The sequence below is a fragment of the Eriocheir sinensis genome, chromosome 1 (assembly GCF_024679095.1).
Source record: "Eriocheir sinensis breed Jianghai 21 chromosome 1, ASM2467909v1, whole genome shotgun sequence".
Taxonomy (NCBI): domain Eukaryota; kingdom Metazoa; phylum Arthropoda; class Malacostraca; order Decapoda; family Varunidae; genus Eriocheir; species Eriocheir sinensis.
In genome coordinates, this window is record NC_066509.1 from 40,427,785 (window position 1) to 40,452,771 (window position 24,987).

Here is a 24,987-nt window from a genome sequence, read left to right on the forward strand (position 1 = left end):
GAGAGAGAGAGAGAGAGAGAGAGAGAGAGAGAGAGAGAGAGAGAGAGAGAGAGAGAGAGAGAGAGAGAGAGAGAGAGAGAGAGAGAGAGAGAGAGAGAGAGAGAGAGAGAGAGAGAGAGAGAGAGAGAGAGAGAATTTTCAGACCACTAAGCATATGCAACCCACATGCATGCAATATCAACTTGTCTTACTATTAAAGTGCAACCATTTTAGCGAGTCCATCGGGGCGTTGGTTCATCCTCCCCTCTGCTCTGCCACACAGTCCCAACACCCATCTCTTCCTCTCATGTGTTGCCTGTAGCTGACACATGAGAGGAAGGGACAGGTGCTGGGACTGTGTGGCAGAGCGGAGGGGAGGACAGGACCCAAGGAAGCCAACGCCTCAACGGACTTGCTAAAATGCTTTCACTGTACCCCTACTTAAATCATTACTGCTATTTCTGCTGCTGCTACTACTACTACTACTACTACTACTACTACTACTACTACTACTACTACTACAACTACTGCTGCTACTACTACTGCCACTTCAACTGCTTCTTCTACTACTATGGCCACATGTGAATAAATTGCCTCGCTTTCTATCTTCTATCGATATTTTCACGCTGATTGCTCTTCTGAACATGCTAACTGCATGCCTCCCCCCCCCCCTCCCGCGGCCTCGCCTCACACGACTTTCTAATCAAGCTCACCCCTATACTGTCCAAACCACTTATGCAAGAGTTAACCAGCATCTTCACCTTTCATCCTCACGCCGGTAAACTCTGGAACAATCTTCATTCATCTGTATTTCCTCCTGCTTACGACTTGAACTCTTTCAAGAGGATGGTATCTGGACACCTCTTCTCCCGAGACTGACCTCTCTTTTTGGCCACTCCTTTGACCTCTATTCAGGAGCAGTGAGTAGTGGGCTTTGTTTTCATGATTGTCTCCTTTGCTGTAAAAAAATAATAATAATAATTCATCTCTTCTCAGGTACATAAAAGGACATCTATCTCCGTAAGTAAAAATAAAAGTTAATTCTAATAATTTACTGTGATTTTTAGAACCTTTGCTTCTTGTGAAGACTTTCTATTGGGAAACGTTGAAGGCCATGAGGAGGAAAGAGAAGAATCAGGCAGAATGTGCAAGTGTGATGGAAGGGAGAACATGCGTCCTTCCCTGAAAGATGTAAAGCATTGTATTCGGTCACCAGCCAGACACACACACACACACACACACACACACACACACACACACACACACACACACACACACACACACACACACACACACACACACACACACACACATGCAAGACTCTCCCAGATACAACCCTTACTTTTTATGTGTTGTGACCCCTGCACAGATCTAGACATCCACCCAGACACACACACACACACACACACACACACACACACACACACACACACACACACACACACACACACGGTAGCTCAGGGGTAGAGCATCTGGCTCACAACCAGAAGGACCGGGGTTCGATTCTCCGGCCGAGTGAAGATAAGTTGGGTTTATCTTTCACGTGTAGCCCCTGTTCACCCAGCAGTGAGTAGGTACGCGACGTCAGGCAATAAGTTGTGACCTCGTTGTCGCGGTGTGTTGTATGTGAGTGGTCTCAGTCCTACCCAAAGATTGGTACTACGAGCTCTGTGCTCTTCCGTAGGGGAACGGCTGGCTGTCTCGAGAGAGACCCGCAGCAGACCAAGAGGTGAATTACACACACACACACACACACACACACACACACACACACACACACACACACACACACACACACACACACACTCACTCACACATGCAAGACACTTGGGTCTGCTGCATGATCCAGAGTACCCATTGCAAAGAGGCCTGGAGGACAACACTGAAGTCTTTTCCCCTGTACAAGCAGCATGACTGGTGAAGCTTTCCTCAACAGACAAACTACTAATGGTGTCTCTCTTCTCCAAGGAGTCGTGGTAACTACATTTTCACCTTTCAGCTCACCCCTGCAGGAAGGTTTGCATAGAAATGACACTTTCTCTTGAGCGTTCCCCTCGGCTGCTGAAGTGTTTTCAAAATCACACAAAGAAGTAAAGAGAGCACCTTGCTGGGATCCTGCTGAAGCCTGACCTCCATTCTGGCCAGCAGCCGTATTCTGTAGCCAGTTTTATGTAAAATGTCTCCTGGTGACTGTAGTGCTGCTTCCTGCCTGTGTGCATGACTCCCTGTTAAACATACCTCTTGGGAGATGGTCCAGGCTGCTCTCCTCACCCACGATATGAGGCACGGGTGAATGCTCTTGTGGTCTCCAGCGAGCAAAACTTGCATCATCTACCGAGGTCTTTTCTGGTGACTCTCCTGAGTTTGTCCGCCAAGAAACACCTTCGTCCAGGGGTGAAGAGCTGAGGCTTAAGGGTTCTGCTTCACCTGCTGTCTTGGCCCCAGCAGCCACTTCCCTCCTGGCTTGTGGTGGCTTGACATCATCACACCTGCAACAATCATCATCATCATCATCAGGCCAAGCTTCACCTCCTGCCCAAGTGTTGCCTCTCACCAGCTGTCACTAACAAGGACTGGAACTTACAAAAGACTTTGTTGGAGAAAATCCTGAGCTGACTTTGCTTTTTTGAGAATGCAAGAGGATTTTCAATAACAGTTTTGATTAAAAATATGCATCTTTAACCCCTTGACTGTGGATTTCCTACCAGAAGACCTTACCAAGCTACAGGAATGGAACAAAAAGTGGTTGTTACAATTCAATAAAGAAAAATGTAAAGTCCTGCATCTTGGGAGGGGATATCCAGCACACCAGTACCACATGGGAAACACTCTACTGTCCACCACAGAGGCAGAGAAAGACCTGGTAGTACATGTTTCCATGGTACCAGTGAAGCCAAATCCATGCCCATCGCAGCAGACAGGTTAAAGATGCTTTATGTCATAAGGTTTCCCAAGGATAATTTCCAAAAAAGCTCAAGGCTTCTCACCTGGACATTGAAGTGTTCCTCGGAATACTCGGTGCTCCCGATAACAAGGGACGACGGTGGCCTGCTGCTGTGCCTTGAGGGACAGCTTTCATGGAGAGACTCCTCGTCACTGCTGAGGGCGCTGTCCTGCTGCCCTGCGCTGACCTCTGTGAGTCTGCTCCCAGGCAGGTGGCAACCTTGGAAACATTCATAAAAAATAAGAAGAGGCGACACTGGCCACACTTATAACTGTCATGTCTGTTTTGTTTCTATTCCCTGCCTGTTCCCTTATCAGTAATCTGTTGGCAGCAACACTCACCAGCATCAGAGCCTTGGTCCACCTGGGCGCTCTGAGCCTGTGTCCGCACCACGGCAGCCACCAGTACCAGCACAAGATCTTGTGTCAGCCAGTCTTTGGGTGTCTAAGGGTGGCCGCTTGCCTTCAGCCGGGGCACCAGGCTGCCCAGCACTCCCTGGAAGGCTCACGGCCAGCCTGCCGCTCACACAGCCTGAGAGTGAGGAAATAATCAGAATAAAAAAAAATATTACATGGAAACAAATACCTCACATACACAGTTTCTTACTAACTAAGAGTGAATTTTCATATTCTTGTCAAAACATTCAATCAGTACACTTCAAGAACACTTTGGGAATATCCAGATCATGCACAGTGATGAAAAATGATACAACTAAATATTTACTGCAATATCACAGTGAGACATCAACCAACATGAATCAATCAAGAGGTTATCAACGGAACATGACAATGACTCCATGCGCACCCTCATGGTTGAGGCCGACCGCCTCAAACTCCACCTTGGTGACTTCCCACACACTGACCCAACAAGGCTTGCAGCGGCCGGGCCCAGCGCTGGAAGTCTCTGCAGAGGAAAGTTGAAAACAATGTTTGTGGAAACAAGAAAAAAATGCTGCAATAACCACAAGCTTCACCTCTTTATGTGTCCATGAGTATACTGGAGAAAAGAATGGAAACTAATTCAATCTTGCTAAGTAACTGTTGATCAAGCCCCTCAGTTCGGCAAAGAATTGTAAAAAATAAAAAATACACTCCAGGACCCCAGTGCTTAGTCTGCTGGAGGATCCTGATCACTGTACTGCTGAACAACAACCAAACATGACAACTTTTCATTCCTCTCACACATGACAAATTTCACATCAGGGTCACACAGTACTAATGCACATGCCATGCAAGAAAATGGCATTACATTACTATGTTTAACTCTTGACTGTGAATTTCCTACCAGAAGACCTCACCTAGCTACAGGAGTGAAACAAAGTACCTGCTATAATACAAAGAAGAAAAATGTAAAGTCCTGCACCTTGGGAGGGGATATCCAGCACACCAATACCACATGGGAAACACTCCACTATCCACCACAGAGGCAGAGAAAGACCTGGGAGTATATGTTACCAGGCTACCAGAGAAGGGCAGATCCCTGACAATCGCAGCGGACGGGTTAACCATCAACAGTCCATTACAGTATAATGGCCTTTTCTAGAATGCTCTATCTCTCCTGTCATGTTAGTATACTCCCCCCTGTTCAGGCTAATGCTCTGACTTCATTTCCAAGCCTAATTCTCTGTTTGGTGTTAGTGTGCTCCATCCTGCTCCAGCAAAGGTTATAATTCCACCTCTCCACCTGGTTTTCTGTTTGGTGTTAGTGTGCTCCATCCTGCCCCGGCAAAGGTTATAATTCCACCTCTCCTCCTGGTTCTTTGTTTGGTGTTAGTGTGCTCCATCCTGCCCCGGCAAAGGTTATAATTCCACCTCTCCTCCTGGTTCTTTGTCTGGTGTTAGTGTGCTCCATCCTGCCCCAGCAAAGGTTATAATTCCACCTCTCCACCTGGTTCTCTGTCTGGTGTTTGTGTTCTCCATCCTGCCCTGGTAAAGGTTATAATTCCACCTCTCCACCTGCTGATGAGGAGGTAGATTTTTTTTTTTTTTTTTACAACAAAGGAGGCAGCTCAAGGGCACACACAAAAAGAAAACAATAATAAAAAAAAAGCCCGCTACTCGCTGCTCCTATAAAAGAAACAAAAGAGGTGGCCGAAAGCAAGGTCAAAAACGAAAGGAGAGATGTCCTGATACCCTCCTCTTGAAAGAGTTCAAGTCGTAGGCAGGAGGAAATACAGATGAAGGAAGATTGTTCCAGAGTTTACCAGCGTGAGGGATGAAAGAGTGAAGATGTTGGTTAACTCTTGTATAAGGGGTATGGACAGTATAGGGCTGAGCATGAGTAGAAAGTCGAGAGCAGCGGGGCCGCGGGAGGGGGGGGAGGCATGCAGTTAGCAAGTTCAGAAGAGCAGTCAGCGTGGAAATATCGATAGAAGATAGAAAGAGAGGCAACATTGCGGCGGAATTTAAGGGGTAGAAGACTATCAGTATGAGGAGGAGAGCTGATGAGACGAAGAGCCTTAGCCTCCACTCTGTCCAGAAGAGCTGTGTGAGTGGAGCCCCCTCACACATGAGATGCATACTCCATACGAGGGCGGACAAGGCCCCTGTATATGGACAGCAACTGTGAGGGGGAGAAGAACTGGCGGAGACGGTACAGAACGCCCAGCCTCGAGGAAGCTGATTTAGTAAGAGATGAGATATGAAGTTTCCAGTTGAGATTTTGAGTTAAGGATATACCGAGGATGTTTAGTGTTGAGGAAGGTGATTGCTGGGTGTTGTCAAAGAATAGGGGTTAGTTCTTTGGAAGATTGTGTCAAGTGGATAGGTGGAGAAACAGTGTTTTTGAGGCATTGAAGGACACCAGGTTCCTCTTGCCCCAATCGGAAATAATAGTAAGGTCTGAGACTAAGCGTTCTGCAGCCTCCAGTCTTGAGTCGTTAAGTTCCTGAAGGGTGGGTCTTCTATTAAAAGAAGTTGAATAATGCAGAGTGGAATCATCGGCGTAGGAATGGATAGGACAGTTCGTTCTGGAAAGAAGATCATCAATGAACAACAGAAAAAGAGTGGGAGATAGGACAGAACCCTATGGGACACCACTGTTAATAGATTTAGAGGAAGAACAGTGACCGTCTACCACAACAGAAATAGAACGGTCAGAAAGGAAACTGGAGATAAAGGTACAGAGAGAAGGATAGAAACCGTAGGAGGGTAGTTTGGAAAGCAAAGATTTGTGCCAGACCCTATCAAAAGCTTTTGATATGTCCAGCGCAATAGCAAAGGTTTCACCGAAACGGCTAAGAGAGGATGACCAAGAGTCAGTTAAGAAGGCTAGATCACCAGTAGAACGCCCCTTGCGGAACCCATACTGGCGATCAGATAGAAGGTCAGAAGTGGAAAGGTGCTTTTGAATCTTTCGGTTAAGGATTGACTCAAAAGCTTTAGATAGACAAGAAAGTAAAGCTATAGGACGGTAGTTTGAGGGATTGGAGCGGTCACCTTTATTAGGCACAGGCTGTATGAAGGCATACTTCCAGCAAGAAGGAAAGGTAGATGTTGACAGGCAGAGGCGAAAGAGTTTGACCAGGCAGGGTGACAGCACGGAGGCACAGTTTTTAAGGACAATAGTAGGCACTCCATCAGGTCCATGAGCCTTCTGAGGACTAGATCCTTTGCTAGGGCAGGACGGAGCAAAATGACACCAGACAGAGAACCAGGCGGAGAGGTGGAATTATAACCTTTGTTGGGGCAGGATGGAGCACACTAACACTAAACAAAGAACCAGGAGGAAAGGTGGAATTATAACTTTTGCCGGGGCAGGATGGAGCACACTAGCACCAAACAGAGAACCAGGTGGAGGTGGAATTAGAATCTTTGCCGGGGCAGGATGAAGCACACTAACACCAAACAGAGAACCAGGTGGAGAGGTGGAATTATAACCTTTGCTAGAGCAGGATGGAGCACACTAACACCAAACAGAGAACCAGGTGGAGGTGGAATTAGAACCTTTGCCGGGGCAGGATGGAGCACACTAACACCAAACAGAGACCAGGAAGAGAGGTGGAATTATAACCTTTGCTGGAGCAGGATGGAGCACACTAACACCAGTCAGAGAACCAGGTGGAGAGGTGGAATTATAACCTTTGTTGGGGAAGGATGGAGTACACTAACACCAGACTGAGAACCAAGTGGAGAGGTGGAATTATAACCTTTGCTGGAGCAGGATGGAGCACACTAACACCAGTCAGAGAACCAAGTGGAGAGGTGGAATTATAACCTTTGTTGGGGCAGGATGGAGCACACTAACACTAGACTGAGAACCAGGTGGAGAGGTGGAATTATAACCTTTGCTGGAGCAGGATGGAGCACACTAACACCAAACAGAGAACCAGGTGGAGAGGTGGAATTATAACCTTTGCTGGAGCAGGATGGAGCATACTAACACCAAACAGAGAACCAGGTGGAGGTGGAATTAGAAGCAAGATGGAGCACACTAACACCAGACAGAGAACCAGGTGGAGGTGGAATTAGAACCTTTGCTGGGGCAGGATGGAGCACACTAACACCAAACAGAACCAGGTGGAGGTGGAATTATAACTTTTGCTGGGGCAAGATTGAGCACACTAACACCGGACAGAGAACCAGGTGGAGAGGTGGAGTGCGGGCGAGATTGAGGAGGCGGGGTATAAGGACACCACTGCCTTCAGTAACTTTTGGTAATGTACAATCAATTCGAAATAAAATAGATGAATTAGCAGCAAATTGTAAATATATAAGGGACTACCGAGAGAGTAGCTTCATAGCATTAACCGAAACCTGGCTTCAAGACAAGTATGTTGATGAAAAAGTAAATATTGATGTTTTCTCGATAGTCAGGGGAGACAGGAAGGACGTGGTGAAACAGAAAGGAGGAGGGGTGGCGGTGTACATGAATGAGAGATGGTGTACTTAGGTTAACATAAAGGAACGCTTTTGTTGTGACGACCTGGAATATTTAGTAATATCATGTAGACCTTTTTACCTATCACATGAATTTAATAATGTGACAATTATAACTGTATACATCCTGACTGATGTCGCTGAGGCAATAGCAAGTGAATTATTACTAAATTGTGTTAACAAATATGAAAATGCAAATCCTGAAGGAATTATGAGTGTTGGGGGATTTTAACCACTGTAATTTCTGTAATGGCAAGTCTATTTGGATGAGATGTGCAACGATCTCAACCCCCCTTAGTTGCATTTCACTCTTTTTCTCTTACTAAGATAGTCCCCATTTCTTTTCTATAAATAAATAAATAAATAATTGAATAAATAATTACTCTAGACGGTTAATTGCGATTTGGGGAATTGCAATCTCCTCTGGGGAATGTGTTAGGAATTAGGTCAGTTAACCAGGGGATTAGACAAATTAACTATTTCCCTTATGGAACTAGTCTCGGGCCGAGAGTTCAAGCCAACTACGAGTATCGTCTGAGCTCAAATAAGCCTTGGATAGTCTTAATACTTCGCTCATCGGCTCCCAGACCGAGACAGAATCACCTTATTCACTGCCTAAATAACTAACTACATTTGCCATGTAAGGAATAACGATAGTTCAATGTTTCCTTTCATGAAATAATAAATAATTGCCCTTGCGAAATTATAATTAAAAGAGCAAGGATAATGTAACCGATCGAAAGCCACGCCATCTGGCGAGGGATATTCAAAATACCTCTTTAGACCCACGTGGTTAGCTTTCGGCCCACTTCATCATCTGCTCTCAAGCATTCAACACCTCAGCGCTCGCGCCTCCCACATCAACTCGCGGCAGTGCTGTTTTATACTTAGTCTCGAGGACTACAGGACTCCTCTAGGACGGACTTCAAGAGACCACTTCTTTTGAAACCCTACTAAAGATAAGTGCCCTCCTACAGTGATTACAAACAGGTATTACTATCGGACCTGCTAGGATTATCATTGTAACGCTGGGAGGCGCTTACAGGGAAAGCCCTGCACCCCATGCTGTATTGGTGGTAAGTGGTTTGTGTTATTTTTGTGGAGTTGTCCTGGAGGAGTTTGAGTGTCTTGCGAGAAACATAACCGTTGGGTACGGTAAATTCACAGTATCACAACATTTCCAACCAAATGTACCTTTGTATCAGCAAACTGTAACTTGCCCCACTAGAGATAATATCTTAGATAAAATGTATTGTAATGTGAGGAACGGGTATCGTTCTTATCAAAAGCCTAAATTCGGTCAATCTGACCACAATATGGTGTTTTTGGCTTATAAGCAAATTCTGAAATGTAAACCGTGCGAGAAAATTAAGGTGCAGGATTGGAATAATGAGCACATGGCGAGTCTTCAAGGCTTTTTTGATTGTACAGACTGGGATGTGTTGTATAACGAGTCCGACGATATTAATGTAAATGTAGATGTTTTAAATTCATATATTAAGTTTTGTACCAACATGATTGTTCCAACTAAGGAAATTAGTATTTATCCATATAACAAACCTGGGATAAATTCTGATATCAAAGCGTTATTGAGTGAAAAGAAGAGAACTTTTGTAAATGGTGACCGCATGCAAAGGAATGTGATACAAAGCCAATTAAATAGGAAAATACTAGATGCTAAACACTCAAATAAAGTTAAAATTGAAAACTTATTAAAGTCAAATAAATCAAAAGATGCTTGGACAGGGGCAAAACTACTGAATGGCTCTAAAAAGAAAAGGTCATTAATAGACCCACCAAACAGTCAACAGTATGGAAATGATTTGAACTCCTTTTATGCTAGGTTTGATGTACACGATTTTAATCCTGAATGTGAAAATATTTTGTCAATGGTTAAGGGTATCAATGTAGAACGAATAATTATAACTCGTGATGATACGATGAACTCTATGAAACGTATACAATGTGGAAAAGCAAGTGGACCCAATAAAATTGGTTCTAAACTACTAAAATCCTGTGCCGAGCAACTCGCTGATCCACTGTGTAAACTTTTCCAAGCTTCAATTGATCAGAGTACAGTACCGGATGTGTGGAAAATGTCAAGAGATTATTCCAGTACCCAAAAACAACCACCCGAGGGAATTTAATGATCTTCGAGCCGTAGCCTTAACATCAATTATAATGAAATGATTGGAGCAAATTGTGAAGAGGTACATTTGTTCAAGCACAGATCCCTTGAAAGATATTTTGCAATTTGCTTATTGTCAAGGTATGAGTGTTAGGGATGCTGGGTTAATCTTACTTCACCAAACTTACGAACATTTAGAAACCCGAAATTCACAGGTTAGAATTCTATTTATAGATTTTAGCAGCGCTTTCAATACAATTCAGCACATACTTCACCTAACAAATTACTAGAGATGAATGTCAACAGTAATCTAGTACTGTGGATCTATAGTTATCTTTCGCAAAGACCTCAATATACCAAAATAAAACATATTAACTCTGACACTGTACACACAAATACGAGGCTCCACAAGGGTGTGTCCTTTCACCGCTACTTTTTACCATTTATACAAACAACTGTAAAAGCAACTTCCTCTGCAGCTGTTCGATTGTAAAGTATGCGGACGATACTGCAATTATAGGTAAAATCAGAAATGATATTTCAGGAGAATTTTTGAGTCAAATAAATAACTTTTTTGATTTGTGTAACAATAATTTCTTAACCGTTAACGTAAAGAAAACAGAAGAAATGATAATAGATTTTAGAGTAAATAATTATGTACCTAACCCAATTGTTATAGCTAATGAACATTTGAGAGTTCATGATTATAAGTACTTGGGCATAATGATTGATGACAAACTAGCAGGGTCCTCAAATACACAACAAGTCTACAAGAAATGTTAACAGCGTATTCATTTCTTACGAGTACTGGAAAACATTCACATTGACCAAACAATATTATCACTATTCAACAAATCCACAGTAGAATCGATCCTGTGCTTCACAATTACATTATGGTATGGAAAAATAATATGTAAAGATAAGAATAAACTGAAGAAGATTGTAAAGACCACAAGTGGGGACTCCCAACAAAAACTGTACCACTAGATGAACTGTACAATAATAATGTAATGAAACAGGTAGATAAGATTATGAACAAAATAAATCACCCACTGAACTGTCACTATACCTTTCTTAGTTCAGGCAGGAGATTAGCACTCCCTATGCAACACACAAGTAGGTTTAAAAATTCTTTTGTTCCAAAGAGTATAAAACTGTACAACCATCTAAGGACTTAACTGTGTAGATAAATACAACCTAGTAAAGTGTATAAAGGTAATGACTGGTATGATATTGTGAATAATGTACTGTTTTTAGTATCTTTAATGCAAAATATGTATTTTTAGCGAATGGATGAGTTCAATGCCAAAAAATATTCATGTTGTATTTCGTATTCAATGTGACAATAAAGTTAACTTACCTTATCTTTGCTGGGGCAGGATGGAGCACACTAACACCTGACAGAGAACCAGATGGAGAGGTGGAATTAGAACCTTTGCTGGGACACAGGATGGAGCACACTGACACCTGACAGAGAACCAAGTGGAGAGGTGGAATTAGAACCTTGTTGGGGCAGTATGGAGCACACTAACACCAGACAGTGAACCAGGTGGAGAGGTGGAATTAGAACCTTTGTTGGGGCAGGATGGAGAACACTAACACCAGACAGAGAACCAAGTGGAGAGGTGGAATTAGAACCTTGTTGGGGCAGTATGGAGCACACTAACACCAGACAGTGAACCAGGTGGAGAGGTGGAATTATTACCTTTGCTGGGGCAGGATGGAGCACATTAACACCAGACAGTGAACCAGGTGGAGAGGTGGAATTATAACCTTTGCTGGGGCAGGATGGAACACAATAACACCAGACAGAGAACCAGGTGGAGAGGTTGAATTATAACCTTTGTTGGGGCAGAATGGAGCACACTGACATCTGACAGAGATCCAGGTGGAGAGGTGGAATTATAACCTTTGCTGAGGCAGGATGAAGCATACTAACACCTGACAGAGAACTAGGTGGAGAGGTGGAATTATAAATTCTGCTGAGGCAGGATGGAGCACACTAACACCTGACAGAACCAGGTGGAGAGGTGGAATTATAACCTTTGCTGAGGCAGGATGGAGCACACTAACATCTGACAGAGAGCCAGGTGGAGAGGTGGAACTGTAACCTTTGCCGAGGCAGCAGCCCTTTGTGATGATTGGGAGTGTGGGAGGGAGAGCAGAAGTGACTAGTGTGGGAATAAAGATCAATGTGGGGCGGCCAGATCCACAGGGGAGGGTGCAGAGAGGTGAGGTAGAGGAGGCAATGAAGAAGTTCAAAGTATTAAAGGCCCGTGGAGCTGATGGCATAACAGCAAAAATGCTGTAGTATGGAGGAGGGGTAGTTGTGGAATGGATGTTATGGATATGTAACCCAGCATGGGAACAGGGTGAGGTGCCGGAGGAATGGAGAAAGGCTGTTGTTGTGCCGCTGTACAAAGGGAAATGAAGCAGAGGTGATTGTAATAGTTACAGGGGAATAAGTCTACTCAGTGTGACAGGAAAAGTGTGTGGAAGGGTTTTGAATGAGAGGATGAAGAAAATAACTGTGAAAAGTGTAGGCAATGAACAAGGGGTTCTAGGAAAGGGGAGGGGTTGTGTGGACCAAATATTTGCACTCAAAATGTTAGCTGAAAAGTACCTAGAGAAGGATTGGAAGCAGTTTGCTGCTTTCATGGACCCAGAGAAGGCATATGACAGGAAGTTCTAAGGATATATGGTGTGGGAGAGCGTTTGCTGGAGGGAATTCAATCCTTCTATATGGATGCGAGTGCCTCTGTGAATGGTGAGTTGAGTGAGACATGGGTGTGTGATGTCACCATGGCTTTTTAAAGTGTACATGGACAGTTATATGAGAGAAATGAAAGCCAGATTGGGGGAGCTTGGTCCAAGGCTGAAAGTGAGAGGTACGGAGGAGTCACTGGTGGCTGGCAGGACTGTTTGCTGATGATACAGTGTTGCTGGCAAAGAATAAGGAGACACTCACCTGGTTGGCTACCCCAACTTACTGTCATGGTTCACATATCGGTGATACGTAGTAGGATAGCCCGCAACTGCTGGCACGCCAGCCCATCAGTTCAATTAAGGACGTTATGATTTGTACAAAAATAATGGGCGGAATTGTGTGCCATGTGCAGCTAGGTGTTAAGCAAGGTGTATAGATACGAGTTTGTTACAGAACAATGTTAATAATGGGATGAGTTTTAATAGAGGCAGGTAATTATTCCGTGTATGAGAACAGTGACTGTTCACGGGAGAGGTGAAGGCACTGTTGAAATGCCTGGATTGTGCCAGCGCTAACAACGCTGTCTGGGAGGGAGTTCCAGTGATCAATGCACCTAACACTGAAGAATCTGCGTCTACACTCAGTGGAGGTGTGTGGTTTGGCTAATTTTAATCTGTGGCCTCTGGTAGTAGTGACCGGGGAGATAGTAAATAGATCAGACGGAGAAATGGCACACTGATTATGAAAGATTTTCCAACATTTAATGAGGTCTGCTCTCAAAAGTCTGCCTTGTTTAGAGTATAGGTTAAGAGCCTTGAGACGATCAGCATAACTTAGTTCAGCCAGGCCATCTATGTGCTTGGTCCAGCGGCGCTGCGCTGACTCCAGCAGCCGCAGGTCACCCAGGTATCCAGTATTCCAAACTGTTGACCCAAACTCTAGTAAAGGTCTTATGTGTGACTTGAGGATGGCTAACAAAGTCACTGGAGCGACAGAGAGTAGATATGAGTATGTTATTGGCTAATCCTGCAGCTTTATTAACTGTTGTTCTTATATGTGCATGAAACTTGAGGGTGTTGTCGACTAGAACTCCCAGGTCTCTATGGGTGTCAGCCAAGGACAGATCAGAGTTATCCAGGTGGTAGTGCTGAAGAGAGCCCACAGCTGTCCAGTCAGTAGAGCCACGCTGGCATCGTAGCACTACATACTAGGATGGGTTAATGTTTAGCCCCCACGAGCTAGTCACACTGGATACACTATTAATATCTCTTTGGAGAGAACTGAGATCTTCAGCCAAAGGGTAAGTGGCATTGTGCCGTATCTTCATATACAGCTTGAAGTCGTCCGCAGATAATTTACACTTAGATTTAACATGTGAAGGTAGGTGGTTGACATATATAAGGAACAGGAGTGGGCCCAGTACAGAACCTTGTGGAACTCCACTACGGATCAGTCTAGATGAGCTAGAGGCACCCGATATTGACACTTGCATGATTCTGCCCGTCAGAAAGTCAGAGATCCAGTCAAGCAGCCGACCACCCACACCCAGATATCTTAGTTTGTCTATAAGAATGGTGTGACAAACATCATCAAAGGCCTTCCTAAAGTCAAACAAGACAACATCAACGACAGCACCCAGGTCAAGCCAAGAGGTTACATCATGTTATACCAGTAGGAGCTGATCGTCGACAGTTCTTCCACGAAGGAACCCAAACTGGTCAGCAGACAAGATCTGGTCAACTTCTATGAACTCATATAGGTCTTTAGCTATAATCCTTTCTAAAGTCTTACAACATACTGAAGTAAGGCTAATTGGCCTATAATTGAGAGGAATATGTCTGGATCCCTTCTTAAATATGGGCACAATGTTGGATTTCTTCCACTCAACAGGCAACCTACCCTGGAGTACGGACTGCTTGAAAATTAATTGAAGAGGGGTAGCCAGATTGGGACAAAACTTAAGGAGACAAGGATGTAGACAATCAGGGCCCATGCTTGAATTGACATCCAGTGAAGCAAGTCTCATCCTAACTTCCTCTAGAGATATAGTCACATTATCAATGGTTGCAAGTGAACGTTGATGGGGAAAGGGAGTACTTGGATCCTGGGTGGCCTGCACTAGACTGAAACTAGAGGCAAATATCTCGGCCATTGCACCACAGTCCGCAGTCAATTCTCCATTGTCTGGGTTAAGTGGACCCATGATGGTACACCAATCTTTTTGCTCCTTATGTATTGGTGTAATAGTTTGGGTGATTCCTTTAATAGTTTGGGTGATTCCTGTATCTTGTGAATGAGGGATCTCTCATAAGCTATTTGTTGGGCAACATAATAATTACGGAAGCTCCGGTTTATCCCATTAAATTGCTCCAGGGCAAGAACAGCCTGATGGGAGTGTCTGCCATAGGTTGATCTATTAAACTTATAAGCCAACCAGGCATTTTTCCTGGTAGTCTTTAGGGAGTTGGGAGGGTGTTGACGGAACTGGCGGGGGCGATCTTGAGAGACTGGAACATCCTTAGCAATAAGGTTTGTAAGAATAAACTTTAGTCTTGAAAGCATATCATCTACAGATATATCATAAAATTCAAAATCCCAATCAGTATCTTGTAGAGACTCATTTATCTTGTTATATTTACCTCTATGCCAGGAGTACTTAACATGATGGACAAGATTGACCTCAACACTATTTTCAAAGTAGTACTGTAGAATTAAGGGACAATGGCCACAGCTGGGAAAGCTAGGCAAGACCGCCACATCACCCACCCTATCACTCTCGCTGGTTAAGACCAAGTCTAGGGTGTTGCCGGAGGACACAAATGTCGGGCCTTTTACCCACTGGTGAAGACCCAGAGTGATAAAGCACTCCATAAAGAGTTTGTCTAGGGGAGGATAATTCATGCAGAGGATACTGCTTGAGTTTGACAGGGTGTTTACCGTTTACCGTTGATTAGGTTTCAGGCCCCGGTCCGCCGCCGTTGCAGCGCTCCACAGGGCCGCTAACATTATAACAGTAATATTAGCACCTAAAGTTGTCCTCAATCCTCATTTTTGTCAAGTCGTAGGATTTAGTAAATAAGTGAGTCTTCAGCGCTTTCTTGAAGATTGCCAGACTGTCACTGTTCTTAACGTCCCCGGGTAACTCATTATAGAGCCGCGGGGCACTCTTCTCAAATGCTCTGAAACCCAGTTCCAGGTTGACCCTGGGCTCATAGAGTCTATACCGTTCTGTACTGTGTCTCACTGACATGGTGGTGTCCAAATGAAAATCCTGTAGAATATTTCTCAAATATCCAGGTTTACCAAGTCGCGTTGCTTGATAACTCAAGACACATATTTTGTAGACTCTTCGTGCCTTAATGGGTAGCCAATGCAAGTCTATAAGTGCAGGTGTTATTCTCTCACGGGGGGGCAGACCCTTTTTTAGCCTTGCAGTTCTGTTCATAACAAGTTGTAGTTTCTTCAGCAGATATTTAGGAAGGCCATAATAAAGTGAGTTACAATAATCCAGCTTACTAGTTACATGATTACATATATAAGCATCTTCATAGTCTTATCATCCAGGTATTTCTTGACAAATGCAATATTTCTCAGATGGTAGCCTGCCGTTCTCACCACCTGACTGATCTGTTCTTTGAATGATAGAGTGCAGTCAAGTATCACACCTAAATCTTTGACAGACTTTTTTTACAGTCATAGTGTCATCTTTTATCCGAAGAGTGGAAATACCTAGCCTCCTGAGATCCTTGTTCTTCCCCACAATCAAGCATTCAGTTTTATCCTCATTCAGCTTCAGTTGCTTAGAATTCATCCATTTCCCAACATCATCCATAATTCTGCTCAGCTTATCGTCAGTGTTTTCCACATCACTCAGCGACAAATAAAACTGCGTATCATCAGCATACAGTTTAAAGTCAACTGCATGCCTTCTTAGCAAATGTGAAAGACCGATAGTATAAACACATACTAAAATTGGACCCAGTACACTTCCCTGGGGGACTCCTCTTTGCAAAAGTTTATGAGTAGAGAACGATTTACCTATTTGCACACAGTAAGTTATGTTCTCAAGGTAACTCTTGAGATAATCCAGCACGCCACCCTCAATTCCAATATCTTTACAATCCTGAAGCAATAGACTGTGCTCCATCGTGTCAAACGCAGCACTCAAGTCTAACAAAATCAGAACACCACACTTCCCTTCCTCCATAAGCACAAGCAAATTGTTTACCACCGAACAGAGAATAGTTTCAGTTTAGTAAAGCCTATTGTAGGCAGACTGATTATCCGGTAAAGCCTGCACCTTTAGCAAATGATCCATTAGCTGATTTAAGATCACATTTTCAAGTATCTTAGATAGAAACGTCAAGTTGGATACTGGTCTAAAGTAACTTAAACACTGTGGGTTCAGTCTACCTTTAACGATATGTTTCACGATTGCCGCTTTCTCACTCTCAGGGAAAGTCTTGTTTTCGATACTAGTGTTAAGATGCCATGTAATGCTTCAGAAACTTCACGTTTCAACTCTGTAGCCTTTTTATCTTGTTCAGAGGCCTTGACAACAAGTAAATTCTTCTTAACTTTCCTCTTACGTTCGGTGACCTCAGCCCAAGTTGCATCTGCTGACTCCACATGCTCAGCCCGTTGCAAAACGTCCGCCACATCCTGCGCCACCTCCCCCAGCTCCTCCTTCACGCTGACCGCTCGTAACTCAACTTCTTGTTTCACTTCTGATATTTCCTCAGACAATTCTAGCTTGAATTCTTCCATTTTTTTTTCACAATTTTGGTAGCCAGAGATGCTTTATGAAGGCATGGGTTGCAAATCCAATTTACTTTAGATATATTCTCCGACTTAATTCCAGACAGATGAGCACACTTCACATGACACCACTTAGGGCACAGACAGCACCCTATCTACTTATCGCCTGTGGGATCCCCACAAACGTAACAGAACTCCACCGAGTTCTTGGCTCGGCCGGCCATGTCGAGTTTTGTCGACTCAGCGCTTTCGCGAGCACGGCGCAACACGTCCAACCCGCGCGGCGACTCACTACTGTGTAAGAGGAGGAAGCAGAGAGTGAATGCTGGAAAGAGTAAGGTTATGGTATTTGAGAGGCCGAGGGAACAGGTCATTGATTTGGCAAAGCCGTACACAGTTAGAGCAGAGGGTACAACACAGTGTAGGAAAGGGTTAGGGGAAGAGAGAATGGAGGAGGTTACTGAGTTTAAATATTCAGGGACTGTTTAGTGTAAGCATGGCAGTATGAAAGGTGAGGTGAGGGAAAGAGCAGTGAAGGGCAGACAGGTGGTTGGTGCATTGGGGAGAGTTATGAAAGGAAAAAGTGTGAGCATGGAGGTAAAGAGGAGAATAAGGAACAGTATTGTCCTGCCAACTCTGTCATGTGCATCAGAGGCGTAGACATGGAATGCAGCACAGCAATGGAGAATACGTGATTAGAAACTGCCAAACAAAAACTGACATGCTATTAAGGAATGAAGGATAATAGAGAGAGGAAGAGGGAGGGAGGGAGGAAGGAAAACTGGGCTGGAATGCTGGGAGAGAGAGGGAAGGAGGGAAGTAACCAATTTTGCCTTTTAGATGACATACTGAACAAAAAATGGAGAGTCGGACAAGCAGATGGTAAAAAAGGAAGAAGAGAAGGAGGGAGTTCAGGAGGCAGGAAGAAATTGATTAATGGGGAGTGATCGAGACAATGGATGGAGAGTAAGAAGAAGAGAATAAGGACATCGAGGTTAGGAGTGAGGAAGGAGGAAAAAAGGAGAACTGAAGCCTGCAACATCCCTGACCCACACTTACTACACCACCAGAACAACAAGGGGAGTAAAGCCAAACCTTGAGGGATTGGCTGACTGGCTCTTGTTGGTACAAGGACAGGGAGATCAGGGATGAGGGAAGGGAACTGAAGCGTGCAACATCCCTGACCCACACTTACTACACCACCAGAACAACAAGGGGAGTAAAGCCAAACCTTGAGGTATGCCTGGAGCACAATGATGGCCTTGTTAACCTTGGTGTGGAGTGTCTGGTGGGCCAACTCGTGGTAGAAGTGGATGGCCAAGGTGGAGTGGGCCAACGATCTTGTCCGCCACCACCCGTCACACTTTCCACTTTTCAGCAGTACGTTCACCAAGTGATCCTGTGAATGCAGGTGAAAAAGGTGAGTAGAGTCATGCTGTCCAGCTTTATAGCACAAGAGTTAGCCTGCATCTTCACTCCCTGGCAGCATGTTGACCAAGTAATCATATGTGAGGGTGAAAAATGGGAATATAATCATGCTGTCCAGCTTTGTAATGCAAGAGTTAGCCTGCATCTTCGCTCCCTGGCAGCATGTTGACCAAGTAATCATATGTGAGGGTAAAAAAGGGGAGTAGAGTCAAGCTGCCCAACTACGTAATGCAAGAGTTAGCCTGCATCTTCACTCCCTGGCATCACATCGAAGAAGTTATCATGTGAGAGTAGAATCATGCTGTCCAGCAATAAACACATGTAGGTGCCTCCCTCTGTTTCCTGTGTAGGGGAGGTCCAGGCAATCAGGAGTACACAGCAGGAGGGGCTGCAAACACACACAATGCCTCTGTCCTTTCCCACCATGACATTACAGTAGTTTGAGACACACAGAGGAGGCTGAATCAAAACTATACCAGACTTATCATCATTATTATTATTATCATTATTATTATTAGAGATCAATAAAAGGGGCATCAAGGGGAAGAAAAAACTGATATACACACAAACAAGTCCCCATAATGAGCAGACACGAATATGAAAAATAAGAGATAGTTCAGAGAGAGGAAGCAGGACGTTTCGCCGGTGTGCCAGTTGCCGATACCGTTTAGAAACTCATTTTTATACCAATAAAATTATTTTATTTTTCGTGCATTGTTACCCAGTAGGGGGAAGAGGGTAGGGAAGGCAAGGTCAAAATGTAAATATAGATCAAAGTATACTAAAAAGAAAACGAGGACCGGAGGGGTAACTATGGAAGACTTGCCATACCCGCATATTCGCGCGCATACACAAACTCTCTCTCTCTCTCTCTCTCTCTCTCTCTCTCTCTCTCTCTCTCTTACACACAGTTATGGGATCTCGTCAACGTCGTTGGTAAACGTACAGTGCTTTACTTTCTGCCCCTGGTCAGATCAACATCCATACACCGAACAATAAACCACCGGAACGCGGAGTGGCTCGGACTTCCTTGCTCTTAACGCTGGGAAGATCATGGTCGGACTGACCTGGCTTCTGCCTTCTGACCCCGGCCGCTGGATAACAAAAGAAGTCATGCGCGGGGCGGGATACTTTTCACTCGGAAGCGGACTAACCCTGCCCAGTGTCTCTTTTAACACTGCTTCGTTTCTCCTCCCTCACGCTCGCAGACGTCACCAACAAGCTTTCTTACCACCATTACCTCCATTATCATTTCCATTTATTTTATATCCTTACGCACGAGTAATTCCTGGGTGATGGAAAAAACTTATTTTTACCCATCCACGAATATATTAACTTCTGGCCAGGTACAGTAGGAATAGTGATACTTAACTCAAACCAAAATTTTACGTAGGAAAAAATGACAAATATTTGCATGTAGGCCTATGGTATGCGGCATCAGTTACGGATTTTGAACAATCGAGCACACTTTTTTTCCTAGTTATCAGGCTGTAGGAATGGCCCGTATAATCTTTGACCGTGGGACGGTTCGCCGAGTTTTCGGCGAACCGTCCCGAGCCCGTCGGCGAAGTGGCACGCCGGCGAACCGTCTCGCATTCCAGAGACACTCTCAAGTGAAGAGGATAAAAAGAAAGGGACAGAAACAAACATTAACACCTCTGCTCTCCTCACCTTCACGTCGGAGCAGTTCATGAGGGTGAGGTCACAGGCCGAGGGCTGCAGCACGGGCAGGGGCGGGGAGAGTGACCACAGCGGCAGCAGGGACCCAAGCAGAGACCTAGGGCTTCCATTTTAGGTGATTGCTGAGAAGGGGAGGAAGGAAAGTGAGGGAGAGTGCTGCTGGCATCAACAGCACTAATGGGTGTGGCTGCTGAGAAGGGAAGGAAGGAAGGTGCTGGGAGGTGTTATGAGGGGGAGTGCTGCTGGCATAAACCAAGTTAACTTGGTCCAGGGCCAGATTAACTTTTCCTCAGGGTAATAAAGGAATGTAAAACTGAAATCAGTGGGCAGTTAACTGAAGTATTTAGGAAGTCACTAGACACAGGGTTGGTGCCCGTTTCATGGAGGCAGGCACATGTTATTCCAATATTTAAGAAGGGAGACAAATCTTCTATGGAAAACTATAAGCCGATTAGTTTGACGCCATGCAGTTATAGGTAAAAGGCTTGAGTCAATAATAGCTGATCGTATTAGGGGCCATATTGACAGACATAATTTAATTCACGACTCACAGCATGGGTTTATTAAAGGAAAGTCGTGCCTCACTAGTCTTTTATCCTTTTACAATAGAGTATATGAGGCAGCTGTCAATGATGAGAGGTACGACGTAGTTTATCTTGATTTTAGTAAAGCCTTCGATAAGGTACCTCACCAAAGACTGTTAAATAGTCAGGGCTCATGGAGTAAGAGGGAGGGTATTTGATTGGATTAAGGCGTGAATTAGCGACAGGAAACAAAGGGTTACCATCAACGGTAAAAAAAATCCGAATGGGGTAATGTTACCAGTGGGGTTCCTTAAGGTTCAGTTTTAGGTCTGCTTTTATTCATTATCTACATCAATGACATAGACAATGGGATAACTAGTGACATAGGTAAATTTGCAGACGACACCAAAATAAGGCGCACTATTAGGACAAGGGAGGATGCTAGAGCACTGAAGGATGATCTCAACAAACTGTCAGATTGCATGGTCAGAGAAATGGCAGATGAATTTTAACATCACCAAGTGTAGCGTACTTAGTGTAGGAACACGCAACCCATTACACGGGTAAAGTTTAGACTCCACAGCGATAGGCAGATCAGAGTGTGAAAGGGCTTTGGGAGTATTAGTGAACTCTGACCTAAAACTAAGGAAGCAATGTATTAGTGCAAGGAATAGGGCTAACAGGGTATTAGGCTTTATTAACAGGACAGTAACAAACAGGAGTGCAGATGTCAGACTCTATTTAGCGTTAGTTAGGCCACACTTAGATTATGCTGTCCAGTTTTGGTGCCCACACTACAGAATGGACATCAACTTGCTAGAATCAGTTCAGAGGACGATGACCAAGATGATTCAGGGGCTGAGGAGCCTCCCATATCAAGATAGGCTGAAACATCACAACTTACATTCACTAGAAAGACGAAGAATGCAGGGAGATCTGATAGAAGTATTCAAATGGGACAAGGGTTACAACAAAGGCGATATAAGTAAAGCACTGAGAATTAGCCAGCAGGATAGAACACGCAGTAATGGATTTAAATGAGAAAAGTATAAATTCAGGAAAGAAATAGGCAAGTATTGGTTTAGTAATAGGGTGGTGGGGGAATGGAATAGACTCAGCAATCACATAGCTAGTGCAGGGACGATAGCTTGTTTTAAGAGTAGACTGGATAGCTGCATGGACGAGGATGACAGGTGGCAGTGCAGTGTGGGTGCAGTAAGAAGACAGGGTACTGGAGCGTACGCCCATACCGAAGGTAAACGAGGATCAAGCCTCTACCTGTAACCCCTGAAACTACACCTCACCCATCGTGAGTAGTGGGGGGGATTCTGGAGCTGCCCTGTGTAGGCCACTCGGCCTCTTGCAGTTTCCCTATGTTCTTATGTTCTTATGAGGAGTGCTGCTAGCCTCAACAGCACTAAAGGGTGTGGTTGCTGAGAAGGGAAGGAAGGAAGATGGTGGGAGGTGTTATGAGGGAGAGTGCTGCTAGCCTCAACAGCACTAAAGGGTGTGGTTGCTGAGAAGGGAAGGAAGGAAGATGGTGGGAGGTGTTATGAGGGAGAGTGCTGCTAGCCTCAACAGCACTAAAGGGTGTGGCTGTTGAGAAGGGGAGGAAGGAAGGTAGGTGAAGGAGGGTACAAGGATGAGTGAGTGCCTTTAGTCTCTGGCACAGGTGGGTATGGCAGTAAATACCGAGGGACTGCTCTGCTGATGGCAGGAAGGGAGATACAAGTTAAGAGGCTGAGGAGGTAAGCAGTAAGTAAAGTGGGTCAATAATAACCATTATAAGAGTTAAGAGATGGAGTGCTTTTAGTCTCTTTCTGGCACAAGTGAATAGAGAATAAGATTTCTTCTTTAGTACATCAAGGAAGGGAGACAGCTCAAGGAAAAAAAAAAAAAAGTGTCAAAAAGAGGGGTAAGAATGGGGTGCCACTGATATCTTTGGTGTTGGTGGAGTTGTGAAGGAAGGTGCGTGATGAAAGTGAAAAGGCAGAGTGAAAGCTTGAGTCTGTCCCGCACAAGTGGGTGAAGTTGAAGACTCACAACTTTGGCATCGGTGGAGGTGGTGACGGTGCTGGTGGCAAAGATGGAGTCCAGGGTGGGTACTGACGACCCCGGCAGACCCAGCGAGAAGAAGCCAGTTGCAGGCCCACACTCGGCCACCAGCGCGTTGACCACCTCCTGCGGGAAACATCATTGTCATCATCAACGACAACAATTCCAACCCTCCCCTGAGCCCATGTGGCACAGTAAAGGTGGTGAGGGGGACAGCTGCAAAATCTATCACCACCGCTAACATTCTCCTCACCCTTCTCACTTCAAATAGTCCTCAAGACCATATCTAGCCAAAGTAATTGATGTGCCCCTGAGAAAACTAACACTCCAGTAGTGACATACAATTGGAGAATAAGAATTTGTAACACTTTTCAACACGTCACTAAAAACAGGCACCAAACAGTTACAACTACACCTTCAACCATTAGGCACAACACGAGTCCATTGGGTTACTTTCTGCAGGAAGGTGCTTCAGCCCCTCACCTGGTGCTGCCTGACACGGCCCTGGTGCAGGACTCGGTAGCAGGGTTGCCAGATGTCCCGGTCATTACGAGGCCAGAGTTTTGTTCGAAACGGCCAGAAAAAGGCCAACCTTACTACACCATATAAGCAATATATTTGATCACATAATAAATACTTATCATGGACTTTTTCAGTGTACTAATTGTACAATTACAAAGTGCACAGTAACAAGAGCCACCTCTGTTACTCAGCCACCCATGGTCTTAATTTCTCCCACTCCTCTCGGTAAGCTCTCCCATCACTATACGAAGTTTTCCATTTACCCATGTTGTCAGTTTAGATGAATGACAAATTAGCTGCTCAAGCAATTTTCAGCGCCTTTAGAAACCAAGCTCAACTTTCCCAATACGGAGGACGCGTGTCAGCCGCCACGGACTTTTAACTTTACAACCTGAGGGGAGCAGGGAGAGGGAAGGGACGGAGGAGCGCGTTACAAAGGGTGCGCCAAGACCGGGACCAAACACGTAACGAATGATGTCCATATTATTAAGTGCATTAGATGCTCTTAAACACATGTTCTTTTGCGCTAACATCATATTATCTTTATTTCTTTGGGAGCCATTAATAATATTTTAAATAACAGCAGGATGTATGCTGAACATTAGAAAAAGGCCAAAAAAAGGCCAAAATACGGTTGGCCTCTGGACCTAAATTTTTGAAGGTCATTGTACCTCTAAAAAAGCCAAATTGGCCTTTTAAGGCCAACTCTGGCAACCCTGCTCGGTAGAGGTGGGTGGGCATGTCTCGGGGCAGCGGGGTGTCGTGGTCTTGCCCCGGCGGCAGGCAGGGGGCACCGTCAGGGCCTGGAGCAGACGTGTTAATGCTTGTGTGTGATAGCATTGCGGGGGTGAATAAAATTTTGTGCACAACAAGGGGAACGGTGTTAAGGTTAGAAACAGAGAGACGGTTGATTTGCGGGAAATACATTATGTAAGGAATGCCTGTTTTGTTCACAGTAGAGCTAGCAAATGTTGCAGCATAAAGAAGGGAGATAAACTTGTGTGGTGGACTGTTGCAAAAAATTAAATGTTCATCTTGTGTAAGGATCTATAGGAAGGAGAGAGACTTGAAGGTACGACAAGACATAAAGAAGGGAGACAGGCGTGTGTGTAAAAGTCCAGATAGATGAGATACTTAAAGCTACAACACCCACCCACCCTGAAGCAGCAAGGAGCCACCATGTGTGTGGGGCAGGATGAGCTCTGGCGGCTCCGGGCTGCTTTGAGTGTCCGGGGAGATGCTCTGGTAATTGTTGCTCAGCTGTTGGGGAGGAACTGGAGGTCAACAACACAGAAAAATAAAACTATACTACTTGACGAATCCTATTTAGTCATCGAGTTAGTTAGCTTGACTAAAAAAATATATGCCAGTATTTTCAGACATTT

General features: G+C 44.6%; 1 protein-coding gene across 11 annotated transcripts in view; it reads right to left on the bottom strand.

Annotated features, from left to right (window-relative positions):
* Positions 1-308: 308 nt before the first annotated feature.
* Positions 309-24,987, bottom strand: part of LOC126996792 (ral GTPase-activating protein subunit alpha-2-like) — a 52,372-nt gene continuing 27,693 nt past the window's right edge. For 3 of the 11 annotated variants that reach the window (XM_050857677.1, XM_050857684.1, XM_050857688.1), the window contains exons 4-5: positions 24,760-24,862; positions 23,227-24,405 (exon numbers count right to left, since the gene is read on the bottom strand). In XM_050857677.1, coding sequence (XP_050713634.1) covers positions 24,164-24,405; positions 24,760-24,862 — 345 coding nt within the window. In that variant the 3' untranslated portion in view covers positions 23,227-24,163. Of the gene's footprint in view, positions 938-2,217; positions 2,469-2,966; positions 3,143-3,264; positions 3,455-3,727; positions 3,827-11,288; positions 11,396-18,624; positions 18,793-20,492; positions 20,624-21,705; positions 21,911-23,068; positions 23,207-23,226; positions 24,406-24,759; positions 24,863-24,987 lie in introns of those variants that run through there. The other 8 variants (XM_050857667.1, XM_050857672.1, XM_050857661.1 and 5 more) reach the window with 4 other exon arrangements.